Source organism: Rissa tridactyla, chromosome 14 (assembly GCF_028500815.1).
Source record: "Rissa tridactyla isolate bRisTri1 chromosome 14, bRisTri1.patW.cur.20221130, whole genome shotgun sequence".
Taxonomy (NCBI): Eukaryota; Metazoa; Chordata; class Aves; order Charadriiformes; family Laridae; genus Rissa; species Rissa tridactyla.
The window spans coordinates 1,895,500-1,913,517 of NC_071479.1; the positions used below are offsets into that span (position 1 = coordinate 1,895,500).

Sequence of the window (18,018 nt, forward strand, 5' to 3'; positions counted from 1 at the left end):
ATGCAATTAAAGAGAATCGCTTACCCGGTTCGCCCAGGAGGGCCAGCACATAAATGGGCAAAGCCCGGCACGCGGGTGCCGTCCTCCCCAGGATGCAGAGCTCCGGCAGCAAGCCCTGCCCCTGCCCCAGCTTCAAGCTGCGGGAAGTGGCATCCATGTACTTCACCATGATCGCGGTGTTCCTGGTCATCTTGGTGGTGGCCCTGCAGGGCTCGGCACCCCGTGGGAGCGATTTTCCCTACAAGGTGCCCCTCGATCCCCAGGGGCTGCTCGAGCTCTCCTGGAACATCAGCTATCCCGAGCAAGTGGTGCATTTCCAGCTCCTCGTCAGGGACCTGCGGTTCGGGCTCCTCTTCGGGATGTCGGACAGGGGCGAGTTCGAGAATGCCGACCTGGCCGTGCTCTGGAGCGATGGGCACAATTCCTATTTTGGGGTGAGTCGCTCGTGCCTTTGCACGGCTGCTTTTTTGGGGTTGCCTCCCCGTGGGTGAATCTGGCTCATGGTTTGAAAGAGCGGCGCTGGTCCAGGGCACGGCACATGCTGGACCGTTCCCGCTGCCCGGGTGGACGGGGTCCAAAAGGGCTTTGGGGGTTTCTATTTCAGAGGGACCCACAGATCAGGTCTACACTGTGCGTTTTGCACAAGATCTTCAACCCAAAAAGAAAAGAATAAATAGAGCAAGGCTGAGTGGACCCAAAACCTGGATGTTTCTGCTGTACTTAGTTACCCAGAGCTCTACAGCTGATCCTACAGACCAGCTCACGCTCCCACTCCCACTCGCACACACATGCAGGATGCATCAACACCTTGGTTCGCCTGTGCGCTGCTCTCAGTCACGTTAAAAATTGACCACAGCTCCCATTAATGACTTTGAGAAAAGTGCAAAAGTTATCAGCCAGAAAAGCCTGCTCCTGCCAGCACCAAGAACCCGGCTGCGGGTCGCCCTCCCCGCTATCGCAGCGATCCGCAGGACACAGGGAAACCCAGCCTGCCAGCAGCGCGGCATTATCAGAAATTAAGCATGCAAATGTATTTGGGTGGTGTGTAAACGCCTGGTGGTAGAAGACTGGGGAGGGGGAAACTCATTTTCAGCTTGGAGAAGGCTCCGGGGAGACCTTCCAGCCCCTTCCAGTCCCTAAAGGGGCTCCGGGAGAGCTGGGGAGGGACTCTGGAGCAGGGAGTGTAATGACAGGACGAGGGGTGACGGTTTCAAATTGGAAGAGGGAGATTTAGATTGGATATTAGGAAGAAATTGTTTGCTGTGAGGGTGGTGAGCCCCTGGCCCAGGGTGCCCAGAGAAGCTGTGGCTGCCCTATCCCTGGAGGGGTTCAAGGCCAGGTTGGACGGGGCTTGGAGCAACCTGGGCTGGTGGGAGGTGTCCCTGCCCAGGGCAGGGGGGTGGAATTAAATGGTCTTCAAGGTCCCTTCCAACACAAACCGTTCTGTGATTCTGTGATTTCTAATTTTGCTGATCGATTTTGCTACTGCAAATCGCTCTCCTTCCTTACACGGACCGTTTGTCCAGGTTCTTGTTTGGTTTGTCTTTCCGCCGGGGCGGCAGTTGCAGTAACTACCCCCGTGCTCCCCGGAGGGTACCTATCCCCAGACCACCACGTCAGGCTCATCACAATTGCGCTTGGCTGCAGAAAGCAATTCACATTTTTCTCCATGTGAGGCTTTCCAGTAAGTTAAATTTTACCTCTCTGCTTACTTCAAATTAACCATAAAATACATTCTCTCACAATCAGCCGCAATGTGATCTGCAGCGTAATGAAAGGCTGAAAAGGAGAGCTTATTATCTGTACTGTTTTCCTGCTAATTACCAGCCATTCAGGATGCGTGGTGGCCCGAATGCTACAGTATTTCACAGCATCATGTTAAAAAAACATAAAGGATCGTTTCTAATCTGCCTTCATGTGCTCGCTGAAAGACAAACGGCACTGAATCAAACACGGGGCAGAATGTGGGCTTTCTCTTTCAGTTGGTGCCGAACAGCATCCTGCAAGGAGATTTCTGTAAGTCTCTCCAGTCCTGGTTTTCTCTCTCCCAGCAACCTTTCTTCTGGATAAGTATGTCAGCTGTTAGAAAGATCCAAATTTGCTTAACCCCCCATGTACTACGAGATTCATTTGCACACCATACTCCTATAAAAACAAATGTCATGCTAGCTTCATGTAGCTGATTTTACTCTCCCCCTCTAAGGACAATATGTTCTTGAAATACCACTCCATACTTCTGGCTGAAATGGTGCCAGAATGCTTTATTCTTTTTCTGCTGCTTTTTCCCCCAAGATAAGAGAACCGATGCCCCTTGTGTGCGTACAGTGAGGTACTTCTTAGATGCCTTTTCTCAGTAAACAAAAGATATCAATGGGAGTTGCAAAAGATCAAGACAACACCGCTGTTCAAATCCAAATTATTGCAGGATTTTACACTCCAAACCTTCAAATCCTTAAGCACAGGAGTGACCTACTGCTTTGCTTCTCGGTGTGGCTTTGTCACCGTCGTCAGCACTGAGCAGTTTTTGGGAGGCCTTGCTGGGGCTGCCGGAACAATCTGGCCACAAGAAATTAAGGATTTTGAAGAGGGGTAGCGATTTCTAGGGCTGACCTAGGGCCCAGCAAGGGCGCGATCTTAAATTGCGAGCAGCCGGTTTGTGGCAAGGGTCTTGGAGAGCACGTCACCCCCCCTCAGAAGGTCCCTCAGCCAAATACACCCAACACACAGCACAGACCGATGCTACACCTTCGCGTGTCCCTGCGGCTTTCCTCCCCCCGCATCCTTTCCTCCAGTCGCATCTCAACTTGTAAAGGTCTTTCTGCAGGATATTAATGCTGGGTCACCTGTTTCACAGGTCTCCCTGTGCTCTTCCATGTGCCACCACCAAGGGTCTCGTGGCAGGGGCTGTGCCAGCACGGCGGTGCCCAGGGGCTGCTGGAGGGGAACATGGGGCAACCAAAACACAGGCTCCCTCCACCTCCAGGACATGGAGGATGAACCTACCAGAGGGTGGACAGAAGGAGGACCTCAGGACTCGTGGTACTGCTGGAGGTCACCGCCGTGGGCTCCTCGGGCTGAGCGGGGCCGACGGAGCCTCCTGGCTCAGCAGGATACTCTTCTTCCCGCAGGATGCCTGGAGCGATGCTCAGGGGCAGCTCCACATGGACTCGCAGCAGGACTACCAGCTCCTTGGGGCTCGGAGGGCTCCCGAGGGGCTCTACCTCCTCTTCAGAAGAGCCTTCAGCACCTGCGACCCCAAGGACTACCTTATAGAGGTACGGCTTCGCCCTCACCCCGCTACAACACTCCCCAGCCCCATCCCAGCCCTGGGGGACCAAGCTGGGCTGCAAACCCCAACCTGCGTGGTTGTACCTCACCGGTGTTTTGTCTTGGGGACAGCATCAGGCGTTTGCGCTGTCTAGGGCAGAAAGGAAGCATGCTACAGATGTCAGCCCTGGGACTTGAGTAATGTTTGGCACAATCTATTTACAACCTCTTATAAACCTCTATGAAGTGTAGATTTTAGCTCGTTTGCATCATCAGCTCCTGTTAAGCGTGTGTTAGGTCTATATAAATACCCTCCTGCATCACTCCGGCTTGCAGTCTGGAGCCAACTGTTTGGAGTGTTACAAGGAGATGTTGATGTTGTTCAACAGGAGGCAAAGAGGAGGGGTTTGGCAGGAGCCAGAGCAAAGGGACGGCAAACAGAGTCACTGCAGTGTGCTTGTCTGTGCTTCGGTCAAGTCTCTCCTCCACAAGAGGCGATTTGGGGGAAACCTTCCCACCAGTGGGGATGTTGAAGAGCTTCAGGGTCTCAAGCCTCGGACCCCAGGTGTGGGCACGAATCGGCACAAGGCTCATTTCAGATGAAAGCCTTTGCTGGGCAGGATATTTTAAAGCCAACGTGGGCACAGAGCATACTTGAGTTTTTGTTGCTCGTTTTCAAAAGCTTGTCTTGCGGAGAGAAATGTCTACTGTCTGCCAAAACACAGAGAGCCCTGGAGGAAAAAAAAAAAGATCTGTGTGTGAACCGGGAAAAGACTTGCAGGTCTCTATTCCCTGATCCTTAAAGAGAAAATTATTCTCTTTTCCTTTCTTCCTTATCTCCTGTCCAGAGCTCGCTGGGTTCAGCAGCACCTTCCTTGCTTGCAGCAGACTTTCAGCAGAGCCTCTCTCCGTATCCCCCAACAGAGGCTGGCAGAAAGGGAGGATTTCAAGGAGAAGGTTTTTTCTGCTGTTCCCCCCCAGGCTGCTGCCCACGGCCATTGCTGGGGCTGGGCTGCGGGTTGGGATGAGCACTGAACCAACGCGGCCATCCCAGGCTGGAGCTCAGGAGGGACGAGGGGCTCTGACAGAGCAGAGAGGAGACGTGACCCTTACAGAACCGACGCCATCTAGGGAAAACTTTTCAGACTCTCCCAACTGGTAGGGAACCCGCTGTGATTACGTCAGCCAAAGAAATGCCCCTACATCTACAGTCTTTCTGGGACAGACGAGCAAAGCGAGCTACTCATGAAGTCAGGGTGGTTTCCCATCTGGGGAGGGGTCCAGGCCCACTCCTGGATTCATGCCACCGATATTGGTGCTAATAGTCCATGCAGTTCACATTCCTGCATGAAAAACCACCCAATATACTTTGCTCTCGCTTCAGGATGGCACCGTGCACCTTATCTATGGGATCCTGGAGAAACCGGTTCATTCCCTCCAAGCCATCAACGTCTCTGCCCTCCACAGGGGACTGCAGAGGGTGCAGCTGCTAAAGCCCAACATCACTGTCCCTGAATTGCCCAGCGACATGAAGACCATGGAGATAACGGCCCCCAACGTTGTCATTCCCAGCCAGGAGACAACCTACTGGTGTTACATGACAGAGCTCCCATACGACTTCCCCAAACATCACATTATCATGGTAAGAGGCAGCAGAGGGTTGCCTTCCCTAGTGCAGATCAGCAATCACATTCACGTTCAGCCATTCTGCAAAGTCCACCTCTTCCCTGCCCTTTCACGGGGGGTTTCCAGACCCACACGTCTTCTCCAGCATGGTACCAAAACATCTCCCAGAGCCATCCCCCCAGCCAGTGGCATCCTCATGTCTCCTAGAGAACCCGAAATCAGAAGTTTCTCAGCAGGAGGTGGCAGGGTGGTGACTTTCCACCTGGCACAACGAGCAAGTACCAGGGCAAGCTCAGAGCAGCTCCCTCGCAGAGCTGTGCCCCGCAGAAGGCAGAGTTGTAGCCATCAAGGACAGACCCGTGGCAGGATTATGGCACGCAACGAGCCACGAGGAATACCATCCCTGGAGGTATTTAAAAGACGGGTAGACATAGTGCTTAGAGATATGGTTTAGTGACGGTTTTTGTCAGAGTTAGGTTGACGGTTGGACTGGATGATCTGAAAGGTCCCTTCCAACCTGGACAATTCTATGGTTCTATGAATACATAAAGATGGGAAACAAAGGAACAGGGCTGGCAAGAGCAGAGCCGAGTGAACCAGGATATGAACTGGCTTCTAAAAGATCAGGCATACTCCAAAAAAGAAAAAAAAAAAAAAGCGTTAGAGACATAAATGCAACTTGTGTGCATTGCCCAGATGTGTGGCACGTGCTTGGGTCACCTCCTTCCGAGGAGAGGCAGAAACCTGCAGGCGGCCTAGTGCTGGGAAAGGCAGGCGTAAGACCAGTCTGACTGCCTGTCACGAGCTGGTGGGAGAGCATTGCCCCATCAGGCGTGGAGGTGGCTCGGCAGATGACCTGGCACACCCAGAGTCAAAACCACACAACGGGGAGAGGGAAAACCTGACACACGAGGCGAGTGCTTAGTGATTTATAGGGGAGAGACGGCGTTGCAAAGGAGAACTCAGAAGGAGGATTTTCTCTCCAACAGATGGTGTGAAATGAATCATCCCTGTGTAAGTAAAAAGTGCGTAACTCCCGATACCTTCCCGCTGCTGCAGATCATTTCTACAGCTGGCACTTTTAGCCAGAGCCGGTCCTCAGGCTTATTTGAAGTCACTCTTTCTACCCCAAATCCCCCTCCCCGTGCCCCGAGCAGCTGTTGGATAGAAACAACACCCAATAGCTGCAGGCAGAGCTACCACAACATGGCCAGGACCCTCTTCAGGAAAAAGTCCCCAGGGTCACTTACACCTGCAAAACTAGCAAAGGACTCAGTCATCACAAAGCAGACCAAGGTCTTCTCCTGATCAGGTGCATCTGTCGCTTGAGAAGGGACAAGATGTTTCTCTATGAGCTTTGGTAGACTCTGGGTTGGTCCCAAAGACAACCAAGAGCTCTTGGCCCTTAGTGCCTCATGCTCAGAACAGCCTTCCCTCCCCATGACACAGCAGAAACCATCTCCCATTCAGTAACGGAGAGCAGACACACCTACCTTGGGCTCCCTGTGGAGCCTGCACAGGCAGCAGCCCCCGGGGACGGCCTCAGCAAACGGTCTTAATGTGTCCTCCTTCTTGGATGCTGCTTTGCAGTACGAGCCAGTGATCACAGCAGGCAATGAAGCCCTGGTCCACCACATGGAAGTCTTCCAGTGCACTGCTGAGTTCGACAGCTTCCCCCATTACAACGGACCCTGCGACTCCAAGATGAAGCCAGACCGGCTCAACTACTGCAGGCACGTGCTTGCAGCGTGGGCCATGGGAGCGCAGGTGGGTGTGAAACGGAACCCACCACCCTGGGTGAAAGCTTTGCTCCTGGGTGCTTTCCTGCTGCTTCCCAACCTTTCCCCATCCTATCTTGGGATTTTCCCATGAGGGCTACCCCAACTCCGGTATCTGCTGGGATTGTGTCCAGCCCTGTCTGAGCTCCTCCCAGGCGTGTCTGAGTTTCCACCTCACCCCAGCCCATCTCCTCGGTGCCGTAAATGGGTGTGATGCCCCTGCTCAGTGGTTATGCCATTGCACGTGCATGCCGGCATGCGAGAAGCCTTTGGAAGCAAGACGAGCTCACCAACCACAACCAAGAGCACATGTCCCGTCCCTCAGCCCACGGTGGGCGTCAGGATTATGCCCAGTCATTCCTCTTACCCTTTTCGTCCTTGACCCCAGGAAAGCCACCCCACTGCTCCCCTAACACCCTTGCTCTGCCTCCAGGCTTTCTACTACCCCAAAGAAGCAGGTCTTGCCTTCGGTGGCCCAGGGTCCTCCAGATATTTGCGCCTTGAGATCCATTACCACAACCCCCTGGTGTTCAAAGGTGAGTGGGTGCGTGGCGATGCCCGGTGCCTCCCCAGCGAGGTGCTGGCAGGAGAGCTGGGTAACACCAGGGACTGCCACCCTGCTAGGGAGGGCTTCCTGCAGAAGAAAACTTGGCCAAAATCATAGCCCTGTTTGCAACTTTCTGGAGACCTCATGGTCCAGATCTGCACTACGGGGAGGAATGCATTAAATCCTCACCATGTTGATGCCTTTCTGGTCTCAGTAAAGTCATCCTCACCAGAGGCTGGACCCCATCCTCGCGCATGCCCGGTGGTGGGGAGGGATGCTCAGGGATGGGAGCCTGGCTGAGCCCGCAGCCCCCCGGGCAGAAAGCTGCCCCTGCACATGATTCCTGCTGGGCAATGGTCCAAAGCAACACTGTTCTTTAGCTGGGCTGTCACAGGTTGTCCCTCCCGATTTCTGTGCAAAGTGGTGTGGGGGGGTCTGAGCTCCGAGCCAAGAGCCACAGCGGCGCCAAAGTCACCAGAGAGCCAGCACCAGCCTGGCTGGGGATGGGGGAATTTAGATGTTGTTTTACTGGTACTCCTGCTTCGATAACATTGTCAGGAGACACACTTAAAAAAAAAAAAGGATGGCAAACAACCCAGTTTCTTCATTAACATAAAAACAAGTAGCTTCTTGACTACCCAAGTATATTTTTAGGAGGCCAGAGCATATGTACTGTAGATCAATCATAGCACATTCGGCAACTTGAGAAGAAACACGTCTATAAATAAGGAGCTCATGTCTTTCATAATTTATTTGCTTTTGCGTGTTAACCAATAGTGTCTCCCCCGTTATTCTTGCCTCTGGGCGGGCTCCAGCCCGGAGACAGGGAGTTCAAAGCCACCCTGAAGCCCTCCTGACCTACTGAACCTGCCCCTTCCCTTTGTTTGCAGGGCTGGGTGGCAAACGGGAGCCAGAGCTCGGCTCTGCATCTCAGCAGAGCTCGCTGCCCCGTGCCCAGCACCTGCCAGGGGCACACCCTGGGCACAGGAGCTTCTCCAGCTCCCACCAGCTCCCGGGGGGAAGTTAAATGGAGCAATCATCTCAAATGTAAGAGAGACCAGAAGCTTTCCAAATGCAAGGAGTACTTGCTCCATAGGCATTTCTCCTCCTGCCAGGCCCCCAGTAACAGCGTGGCCCTTAGTTATTTGGATGCAGCAGTTACAAATGCAATGAGCCATAACTCTGAGGGGCTTCTCCAAAGCACCCCGTGATCTGTCCTGCTTTGGGCTCTCCAAAGGCTCTACTTACCTCTCCTGGGAGCAATTCAACCTCAGGCCGGTGGCCTCTCTAGGGGACCAGGAATATGTTTGGGGCCACTCGGCAAAGGCTTGGATGAAAATATCTAGGATTTCAAGACATTAAGAACTGCACACATGAAGAAAGCTGCGAGTGAGAGGCTGGAGCAACCTCTCCCCTCACCCACTGCAGCACAGTGTCGTTTTTCACGCCTGACCTTGTCCCAGCAGCCGTCACTTCTCCCACGGTGACTTGCAGCCTTGTCCTCTTGCCTGCCAGGTCGCCACGACTCCTCGGGAATCCGCCTCTACTACACGGCCACCCTGCGACGCTACGACGCTGGCATCATGGAGCTGGGCTTGGTCTACACGCCGGTGATGGCCATTCCCCCAGGCGAGGACGCTTTCATCCTCAGAGGGTATTGCACCGACAAATGCACCCAGCTGGTGAGTCCCCATCCCCTCTGCCCCGGCTTCACCTCCGAGAAGAGAGGTTGCAAGTGGTTTTTCCAAGGTCCCAGGCAGCAGTGATACGGCACCAAGCTCCGGGCTCCCAATTCCCAGTTTTAAACTCCCCGAATCCCTTACCACGAGGCTGTGCTGGAAAGAAAAAAAATCTGCCGCGTACAGCAAACAGCGAGCAGCTGGTTGGGATGCGCTGAATCCCCCTCGAAGCAGCTCTACTGGGGTGCCATCTGCTCCGGCTCCCCAGGGTACCATTCCCATAAATCTTACTGCCGAGCTGGCTGTGTCCCGGCGGTGCTTTCCCCCATGGAGATGGGAAAATTGGCCTCTGCTTCCAAGGAGCTTGCCAAGAGCTCTCTCAAGTACGGTTTCAAAATGCCCACCTTGTTCTCAAGGAAGTTTTAGTGGATGTTTTTGTAGGGCCTACCCAAAAGGAATCATTTGTGCAACCACTAATGAATGCGGGGAGGCAAGCAGCCTCTGGCTCAGCTGCTCCTGCTGGCTTAGGGCACGGCAGCACATAAATTGGTTTTGGCAGCGGACCGAGTCTCTGTCCCTCTGCAGGGAGCTCGCGTCTACACTGCTCCAAGGGCACAGCCATCCCCAAAGCCCCGTGTGGGGGTCAGGGGTGGCCGGTCCCGAGCACGCAGCAAGGGGATGCACGGGAGGGGAGAGGGATGGGGATGGTCAAGGGGCATGAGCCGTCCTTCCCCCAGGCTCTGCCCGCTGCCGGCATCCGCATCTTCGCCTCCCAGCTCCACACTCACCTGGCAGGACGAAAAGTGGTGACAGTGCTGTCCCGGGACGGGAGAGAGCGGCAGGTCGTGAACGCCGACGGTCACTACAGCCCTCACTTCCAGGTACAGGGGTCTGCGGGGGCAGCGGGGGTCCCGGCCAGACGTCACCCATGGGGCTGCCCCGGGCACAGAGCCACGGCATTGCTCCGACACTGCCCCTTTCCTTCCTTCCCAGGAGATCCGCATGCTGAAGGAGATGGTTGCCGTTTTTCCGGTGAGTAGCTCCAAAAACCGTGGTGGCTTCCAAATAGTGCAAGACCTTCACCAGACCCCTGCAGCCCTATGACCCCCTGACTCCTTTACACCACCTCATCCCCGCCGGCGCCGGCAGCCCCTGCCCACGCACAGGCACCCACTGCCATCTGGGACCTGCCGGGGGGGCTACGGGAGGACACACTCCCCGTGGTCCCCGGGTCATCGCTGCCACCTCCGCGCAGGTGCCTTGGGGACACTGGAACTCATCTCATATGGCACAAAACGGGTGTGTGGGCAACCGAACCGTGCCGGGAGCTAAATTAAGCATCTAATTGATCTGGGCTTCCTCTAGCAGAGGGAGGCTCCTGGGGGGGTGAGGGCGAACCATGCGCGCACTGGAGGTGCCCCCTCCCTGCTGGCTCGATGGAAGGAGAGGAAGAGATTTGGCAGCGAATGCGGTGGGAGTGGGAGGTAAAGCAGAGGCTGAGCGTGCCCCAGGGCTGTACGGGTGAGGAAGGACCCGCCTGCAAAGCGGAGGGCACCTCTGGGAGCCATCGCGTCCCAAGAGGCTGCTCAAAAGCCTCGGCACCCATTGAAACCATCCCCAGGCAGGGCTGTGCTCTGGGGTGTCCCCACGGGCCCTGGCACCGACAGCGGAGCAGGGGGTCAGTTGCGCCATCAAGTTGGGTGGAGGTTTGTCAATGCAAATCATTGCCCAAGCGGACTTTTTTTAGGTGCTTCAGCCCTGCAGAAGTTCTTAGAAAGTGAGGAAAGCGGGAAACACCGTCCCTGGGATACGGCCCAAGGGAATCTCCCCAGGGGATGCAAGTTTAGCAAGTGCTCCTGCGGCACCGCAGCCGGTGCTGGTGGGGAGAGGGGCTGCCCCCGGGCTGGCACCGCCACAGGGTGCATCTGCTACGGAACACACTCCCCGATCCCAAATTTGCCGATCGGAAAGGGGAAACTCTGCACTCTCACACCTACGTGCGTCTGTGTTCGACCTCCCCCAGGGTGATGAGCTCGTCACGACCTGCACATACAACACGGAGGACCGGAGCCGAGCCACCGTGGTGAGTGCGGGGGCGAGCTCACTGCCCGCCTGGGGCACCCCAGGGCTGGGGGCACTCACAGAGGGGGGGGGAACTGCATGAACCCTGATGAATCACAGCCAGAAACAAGGGGGAAAGCGTCAAAAGAAGGGAGCCCACAAGGCTCCGCTGCCTGCAGCGGGGACGCTAAGGTGCTAATTGAGAAGTAGCGTGTGTCACTCTAATTCCCATCACAAACTGTTCCACCGGGGATTAATTGTAATTAAAGAGAAGTGGCATTTTTTTGACAGTGCATGTTATTTTCTTACATAGGCAGCAAAAAAAAAAGAGCCTGTCAGAGGTACCATCAACAGGGACAAAGCTAAATATAGCAGAGGGATTATAGGAAATCTGCATTTTAATGTAAACCACACCATCTAGCCTGAAAGTCTGTCCTTGCATAAAGGGCGGATGAGCAGAGTGTGGCCCATCCCATCCACCTGAGGGGGGTGTATATATGTGTGTGTGTGTGTGTGTGCGCAGGGGGGGGTGAGCTTCGTGCCTTTGCAGCCCCCCTGCCCTCCCCGGCAGGGCAGAGCCGGACCCCGCTGCCAGCAGGTCTGTGTCTGTGCCGCAGGGCGGGTTCGGCATCCTGGAGGAGATGTGCGTCAACTACGTGCACTACTACCCCCAGACGCAGCTGGAGCTGTGCAAAAGCGCCGTGGATCCCGGCTACCTGCACCGCTACTTCAACCTCGTCAACAGGTACAGAGCCCCCGCACGGCGGTGCTGAGGGCAGAGGGACCATGGCAGAGCCCTTTGGTAGTAACGCCGGGAAAAAGTTTAAAAAGTGGGGTTTGGGACCCTGGCTGGGCAGTGGGTGCGCGGGGGCACGCAGGCAGTGCGGGTTTCGGGAGCCGTGGCTGCCCGCTGGAGCGCAGTCCTGCCCTCCCCTGCCCCCAGAGCCGGCAGCCAAACGCGGGGCTTTGGAGTCCTCGGCACAAGAAGGACATGGAGCTGTTGGAGCGGGGCCAGAGGAGGCCATGAAGATGCTCCAAGGGCTGGAGCACTTCTATGGGGACAGGCTGAGAGAGCTGGGGGGGTTCAGCCTGGAGAAGAGATGGCTCCGGGGAGACCTTGGAGCCCCTTCCAGTCCCTAAAGGGGCTCCAGGAAAGCTGGGGAGGGACTCTGGAGCAGGGAGTGTAATGACAGGATGAGGGGGAACGGTTTCAAACTGAAAGAGGGGAGGTTTAGATTGGACATTAGTAAGAAATTGTTTGCTGTGAGGGTGGTGAGCCCCTGGCCCAGGTTGCCCAGAGAAGCTGTGGCTGCCCCATCCCTGGAGGGGTTCAAGGCCAGGTTGGACGGGGCTTGGGGCAACCTGGACTGGTGGGAGGTGTCCCTGCCCAGGGCAGGGGGTGGCACTGGGTGGGCTTTAAGGTCCCTTCCCACCCAAACCATTCTGTGATTCTATGATTTAAGGATGGCTGTGCAGTGAGAACCACCAGGAAGGGAGAGCATTCCCAGGGAGGGACTTCCCGACAAGAGTCAGTGCGTGGCCAAGGACTTATGTGCAAATTACTTCATATAACCCACGGCAGACGCCAAGCGCCCCTGCCGGAGAAGCCGCCTGCAGCTCATTCACCCACAGTGAGAGGGGCGAGATGCTGACCTTGCACAGGGTGTCCTCCTTGCAGGGAGTCCGGCTGGCCCCAAATCTTCCCCCACCGATGCTGGCTGCATGAGGCTCTCCCTGCTCCCAGCGCTGACTTCGGAGTAGTTCCAGGCCCAGCTTTAGGCAGGGAGGGATTAGACACATCTAGGGATGAGAGGGGATGGCGTTGCTGCGTTTCAGCGTGGCATTTCTCCTGCCCCAGGTTTAACGACGAGGAGGTCTGCACGTGCCCGCAGGTCTCTGTCCCACAGCAGTTTTTCTCCGTCCCCTGGAACACCTTCAACCGCGACGTGCTGAAATCCCTCTACGGCTTCGCTCCCATCTCCATGCACTGTAACAAATCCTCAGCCGTCAGGTTCCCGGTAGGTACCAGCTTCACAACCAAAGCTTCACAGCAGAACTCCTGGCTATAGGTGAAAAGCAGCTCGTCAGAGCTGTGCCGCAGGGTGATCCCGATGAGACGGGTCAGGTCTCCGGTGCTCAGGACACGGACGCACCCGGCGGGTCAGGGCAGGGACCTGGAGCTGCCCAGGGAACCCCGGCATCCACAGGACACTGAGCCCAGCCCAAACCTGGTGCTTAGAAAAATACAGGACGAGCCCGCGGTGGATGTGCTCGGCCAGATTCGATTTGGGGATGCATTTGCATAAAGCGATTTTGAGGCCGCTCTTGCTGAGCGTTAAGGCAGGGCTAGCTCCAGAACCGAGGAGAAACGCGAGGTGGTTTTTAGGGTTTTGGCAAATTACATCAGGTCCCAGCAGAGCGAGCTCATTACGCACAGCATCTGTGCGGTCTCCGAATGCGGAGATCCAGCGAAACCTGAAGGATGAAGGGGCGTGAGATCTTTAAAGAAAAAAAAAAAGGCCCAGCCATGGTGGTCATGATGATGAAGATTTAAAACCCCTGATGGTCCCGACCACCATCAGCTCCCGACGGCGTTTATCAGTGTAATAAACTCACACGATACGTTATTTCTGGATCCAGCGTTATCCCCTGCAGCGCTGGAGGATGCCAGGCTGATTGCAGGGAAGACCATCAGCTTTCTGCCCCAGTAAAAGCCCTTCGGCAGAGTCTGCTCTGGAGGGGGCAGAAACCTCTCCAGTCCCCTGGAACCGGAGACCCGGCACCTCTTGGCCACGCAGAGCCTGGCTGCAGGGACAGCAGTGGCGCAGAAGTTTTGTGCAGCAGCTGAATTATAAATTAAGCCTCTTAATTACGGCCCAGACAACTCTCTTGATTTCAGCGAGGTCTGGGGGGTGGCAGGGAAGAGATTCGAGCGGAGCAGATCCGATGCTGGCACAAAGTGGGTCAGGATCGTCGCAGCGAGGGCGAAGGAGCCGAGCTGCCCCTCCTGCTCTGCTGGTGTTTTCAGAGCGAGCCCGATTTTAAGACATCTCATTTATTCCACACGGTTTCTGCCAAGAGAAAAGCACCAGCTTCTAATTAAGCTCGTGCTTTTGCAGTTCAGCGATCCCAAACCTGACGAGCTTTCGGGAAGGACTGAGTGCTGTTAATTACGTGGATGTCACTGTCCCCGAGTCCCCTGCACCTGCAAGGGCTCGCAGTGAACTCCACACTCTCTGTGTTCAGATTTCCGCTCAAACGCACTGAAAACAACAACCATCGAGACTCTCCGAATGCCTCTGATCTACCCCAAAAGCGGGGTGCTGGTGAGGGTTTGGGACGTGTCGGCAGGGCAGGGTGCTGCAGCAGACGGGCTCAGGGCTGGGGCCAAGCCCGGGAGCAGGAGGATCCTAAACATGCTTAACTGCTCTCGTAAGCCATAAGGGTACAGGAAAACGGTCCTTTCTCCAGCTGGTGCTCCCCCGCAATGCTGTCCCCTCTCCGGTCACTTCCCATGTGAGTGGTCCCTCCATCCCCCTCCACCTTTTCCTGGTGCCAGCGCAGGCTCTGGCCCGTTTCGCTTGACATACGACAAGGAATTTAATCTGAAAACACAAATTCAACCTTCCTCTTCTTGCTGATGACTCACGGCTCTACCTCTCCTCTCCAGACCTCCCTCCTCCTGCTCACGCTGCAGCTCAGCCTCTCGCTGACGTTTCCGCATGAGCGCGCAGCCGGCAGCCAAACTGTAGCATCACCGAACCAGAGCAAAGCCCAGGCCGAGCGCCCCTCCGCCATCGCAGCCCCTGCATCCGTCTCACCCGGCCACTAACCTGGACCAACAAGTCACGTCTGAGCTAGATCCTGCCCGGCAGGCTCAGCCCTCGGCGCTGTCTGAACCCGGCAGATTGCTCCTTGCAGGGAGCATCCTCAAGACAAGGTGTCCCCATGCATGCACGGAGCCGGGGGTTTCGTCCTGGCCGTGGTCACCTTGAGCCCTGATGGCTGTGACAGCCCTTCCCTGGCTCTGCCCCGCGGCACCTCATCCCGGCTGCTGCGTCCCTCCCGTCCGGCAGCAGCTGCACATGAAATCCACGCTGGCACGATGCAAACATCGCCTCCAACCAACCATCCTGCCAATACCTGGGGGAGAGGGATTCTCAGGGCTGGGCTGAGGGCGCGGTGGGTCGGCGGGGCTCCCTGATTGGAACTGTCACCATCTGATCTGGTGGGCAACACTTTTTGGGCTGGAAACTCCCTACCTGCGGTGGGTTTGTGCAACGTGGTGCACCGCAGACATCCGCGCCGCTAAGGGGATGCGTAGGAGCTCCTGCAATACAAATAATTAGTAACGTCTCGTAAGAAAAACATCCTGGTGTGGGCTAAAAACACTTTGAACATTAAAGATCATTTCATTTTTACAAGTAGGGAGAAACACAGAGTCTCCAATTACCTGAAACCCCGACTCGGTCTCATGGTGCCGCTCTCTCTTGCAGGGCAAGTGGGAGAAGCAGCCGCTTCCCACCATCACTGAGAGGCTGCCGGAGCCCGTCCCTCGCTGCCCGCCTGCCCCGGGCCCTCGGCCTGCCGCCCCCGTCCCCCTCGACCTGGGCCAGCTCAGGAGGGACTGACCCCGCGCCCGCTCCTTCCGTCACGACGGGAAGCGCCTCCAGACAGGAGCATCCACGGGGAACCTTGTCCCGTTGCTCTCCTGGCATCCCTGCCCGCACGGCGATGCCGGCCGGTGCCCTGGCCCCTGTCTCTGGAGGAGGTTAGGGCTCACAAGTTAAGAGTTCAGAAAGTACTCTGGAGCTGGAAAGCGCTATATTTAGTGAGTTATTAACAATCCCGGCTCTGAGTAATGCTGCTTTCCGCCCCCAGAATAATAACGTGGAGGTTTGCTATTGTGCCAAACCCAGCGCGGCCCCGGGGAGGGGGGGGAGAAGCCTGTTTTCCCACAGGGAAACTGAGGCACAGAGCAAAGACCTTGCGTGGGAGCAGCGTACAAGCCTTCCCAGTACCCCAGGGTCCCGTCTAGCTCGGGGAGGCTCCGTGGGCGCTCTCCCACGCCGGCACCCTCGGCAGGGATGGAGGGAGGGATGCTGCGACGCCCACCCGGCGCTCGCCTCCCCGCTGCAGGGACTGCGGCTCCCCGCCGCGCTCCTCCTCCCACTCCCCCGCGCTGGGGATTATTCGTCTTGACGCTACCAGATGCCAATGGCCGGGAACAAATGATATCTCTGTGATGGGGTTTAGAAAGGGAGAGGGATGATGGGGAGGAAAACAGGGCGGGGGGTGGGGGGGTGGGGAGACAAACCTTTTGACAGGAAGAATGACTCTATTAAATACCTAAATGTGAAAAGAAAAAACGAAAAATTTGCTTTTTTGCTGTTGAGCTCTAAAGGGAAAATAGTGGGGAGGAGCAGAGGAGAGGCCGGCGGCGCTGCAGGAGAGCCCGTGTCCGTCCCAGCCAGGCACCGGCCCCTCGCTGTCCTGGGCGGGGTGGGATCCAGGGAAGGGCGGCAGCCGACACCTGCCCTCCCGGCCACTTTGGGATTAAGGAAAAAATCCCAGGTCAGAGCACTGGGGATCAGAAAGGCTTTTTTGAAGCAAAACATTATCTTCGCAGGAACGCGGCGGATCCCTGGCATCCCAGGGAGGCGTGTGCTCCTCGCACCTCTTCCCTTTACCAGCTCCCTCCTTTATTCCCAGGACAAATGGACGGGATTGTGGCCACCCCCTCCTCTGCCCTCCTCCTGGGCAGCGTCTGCGAGTGCAATCACCTCCTATTCAGAGGAAAATTCATCCCAACCTTGTTTATAATGTTACCAGTAAAACCAAAGCATTTGAGAGTTCAAACTCTTGCCCGTGGCTGAAATAGCTCCAAAGAGGGTGTGAACCAAGCAAACCTGGTCAAGGGAAATAAAGTGAAAAGCGTGGAATGTGGTTATATCCTCAGGTGGGTGAAAGCTTCAGCAGAGACCAGGCTGCAGTGCTGCTGATGGAGCCCAGCAAGGGGACCAGAGCAAGGGACGATTATGTGGACGGGATGGGTGGGGAGCAGCTGCCCCTTCCCTTTAGCCGCGGGGGGCTCACGGGCTGTGTGCGTGCGGTGAAAAACCTTCCCCGACGGCTCCGAGACCGGCTCTGCGCTGCCAGGGGCTGCGGGGCCAGCAGCATGCCGCTCAGCCTCCGCCAGCATCGCCCCCTCCGTCGGGAGAGAAAAGGAGCCGGCTCCAAGGTGACCTTCGGGAAGGTGCCGGCAGAGCAGAGGGGACCACGGAGCCACCAGGGGCCAAGAGCCGCCCTGGTGTCAGTGCCCTGGTCAGTGGGCTTACACCACGGCACTGAGCTGGTCCTGCCCGTATCGTGAGCAGCCCAGGGGACACACAAACACAAACTGTACCGGCAAAGCAGCTGTGGGCCACAACTTTCATCAAACTCTTTTTCCTTCTCCAAATTCAAAGGCCACACACACACGGGGCAAGGACCCAGATTCCAAGGGCACTTGCCTTTGGGAGTTTCTTTTGTTCTCTGGGGCACAACAGGAGCATCTCTCCCCCATTAAGCACCAAGGGGACAGATGGCGCCACCGTCTTTTCCTTGTGTGAGTCCCAGGGGCCGGCGCAGGCTGGCAGCACCCCCTGCCCACCAATCGCTCCCGTCGCCATGGATGAAAACCGGGACTTGTCTTCACTCTTGCCCTCCCACAAACGGACAAGACCATCGTTCAGGTCGGGGGAGGATCAGCCCTCCCCGCCTTCCGCACAGCCGCCGCACACCGAGGCAGCCCGTGAGCACCACGAACAAAATCGAAGCAGGTACTGAACGTTTCGCACCCCTCGGTTGATGTTTTTAAGGGGCCTCAGGTGCCAATCACCACTGAAGGCAAGAGAAGTTGGTGCTCAAACTCCCTCTGAACTTTGGAGCCACAACGAAGCATTTTGCCAAAGCAGGACCCGAAGCTCTGGCTGTGACCGGGATAAGATGGGATGGGGGGAGGGACCTGTGCTTGAGGAGATGGGAAGAACGTGCCTGGAAACCCCCTGGGTAAAGCCAA

The 18,018-nt window shown here is 56.4% G+C and overlaps 1 protein-coding gene across 1 annotated transcript; it reads left to right on the forward strand.

Moving 5' to 3' along the window:
- On the forward strand, window positions 1-16,219 carry DBH (dopamine beta-hydroxylase). The gene is given in 13 exon segments (XM_054220674.1): window positions 1-69; window positions 72-434; window positions 3,129-3,275; window positions 4,652-4,909; window positions 6,484-6,660; window positions 7,105-7,207; window positions 8,734-8,900; window positions 9,635-9,778; window positions 9,891-9,929; window positions 10,921-10,980; window positions 11,576-11,703; window positions 12,817-12,976; window positions 15,455-16,219. Coding segments are annotated over 13 exon segments (1,950 nt in total). The 3' UTR covers window positions 15,590-16,219.
- Window positions 16,220-18,018: the final 1,799 nt, after the last annotated feature.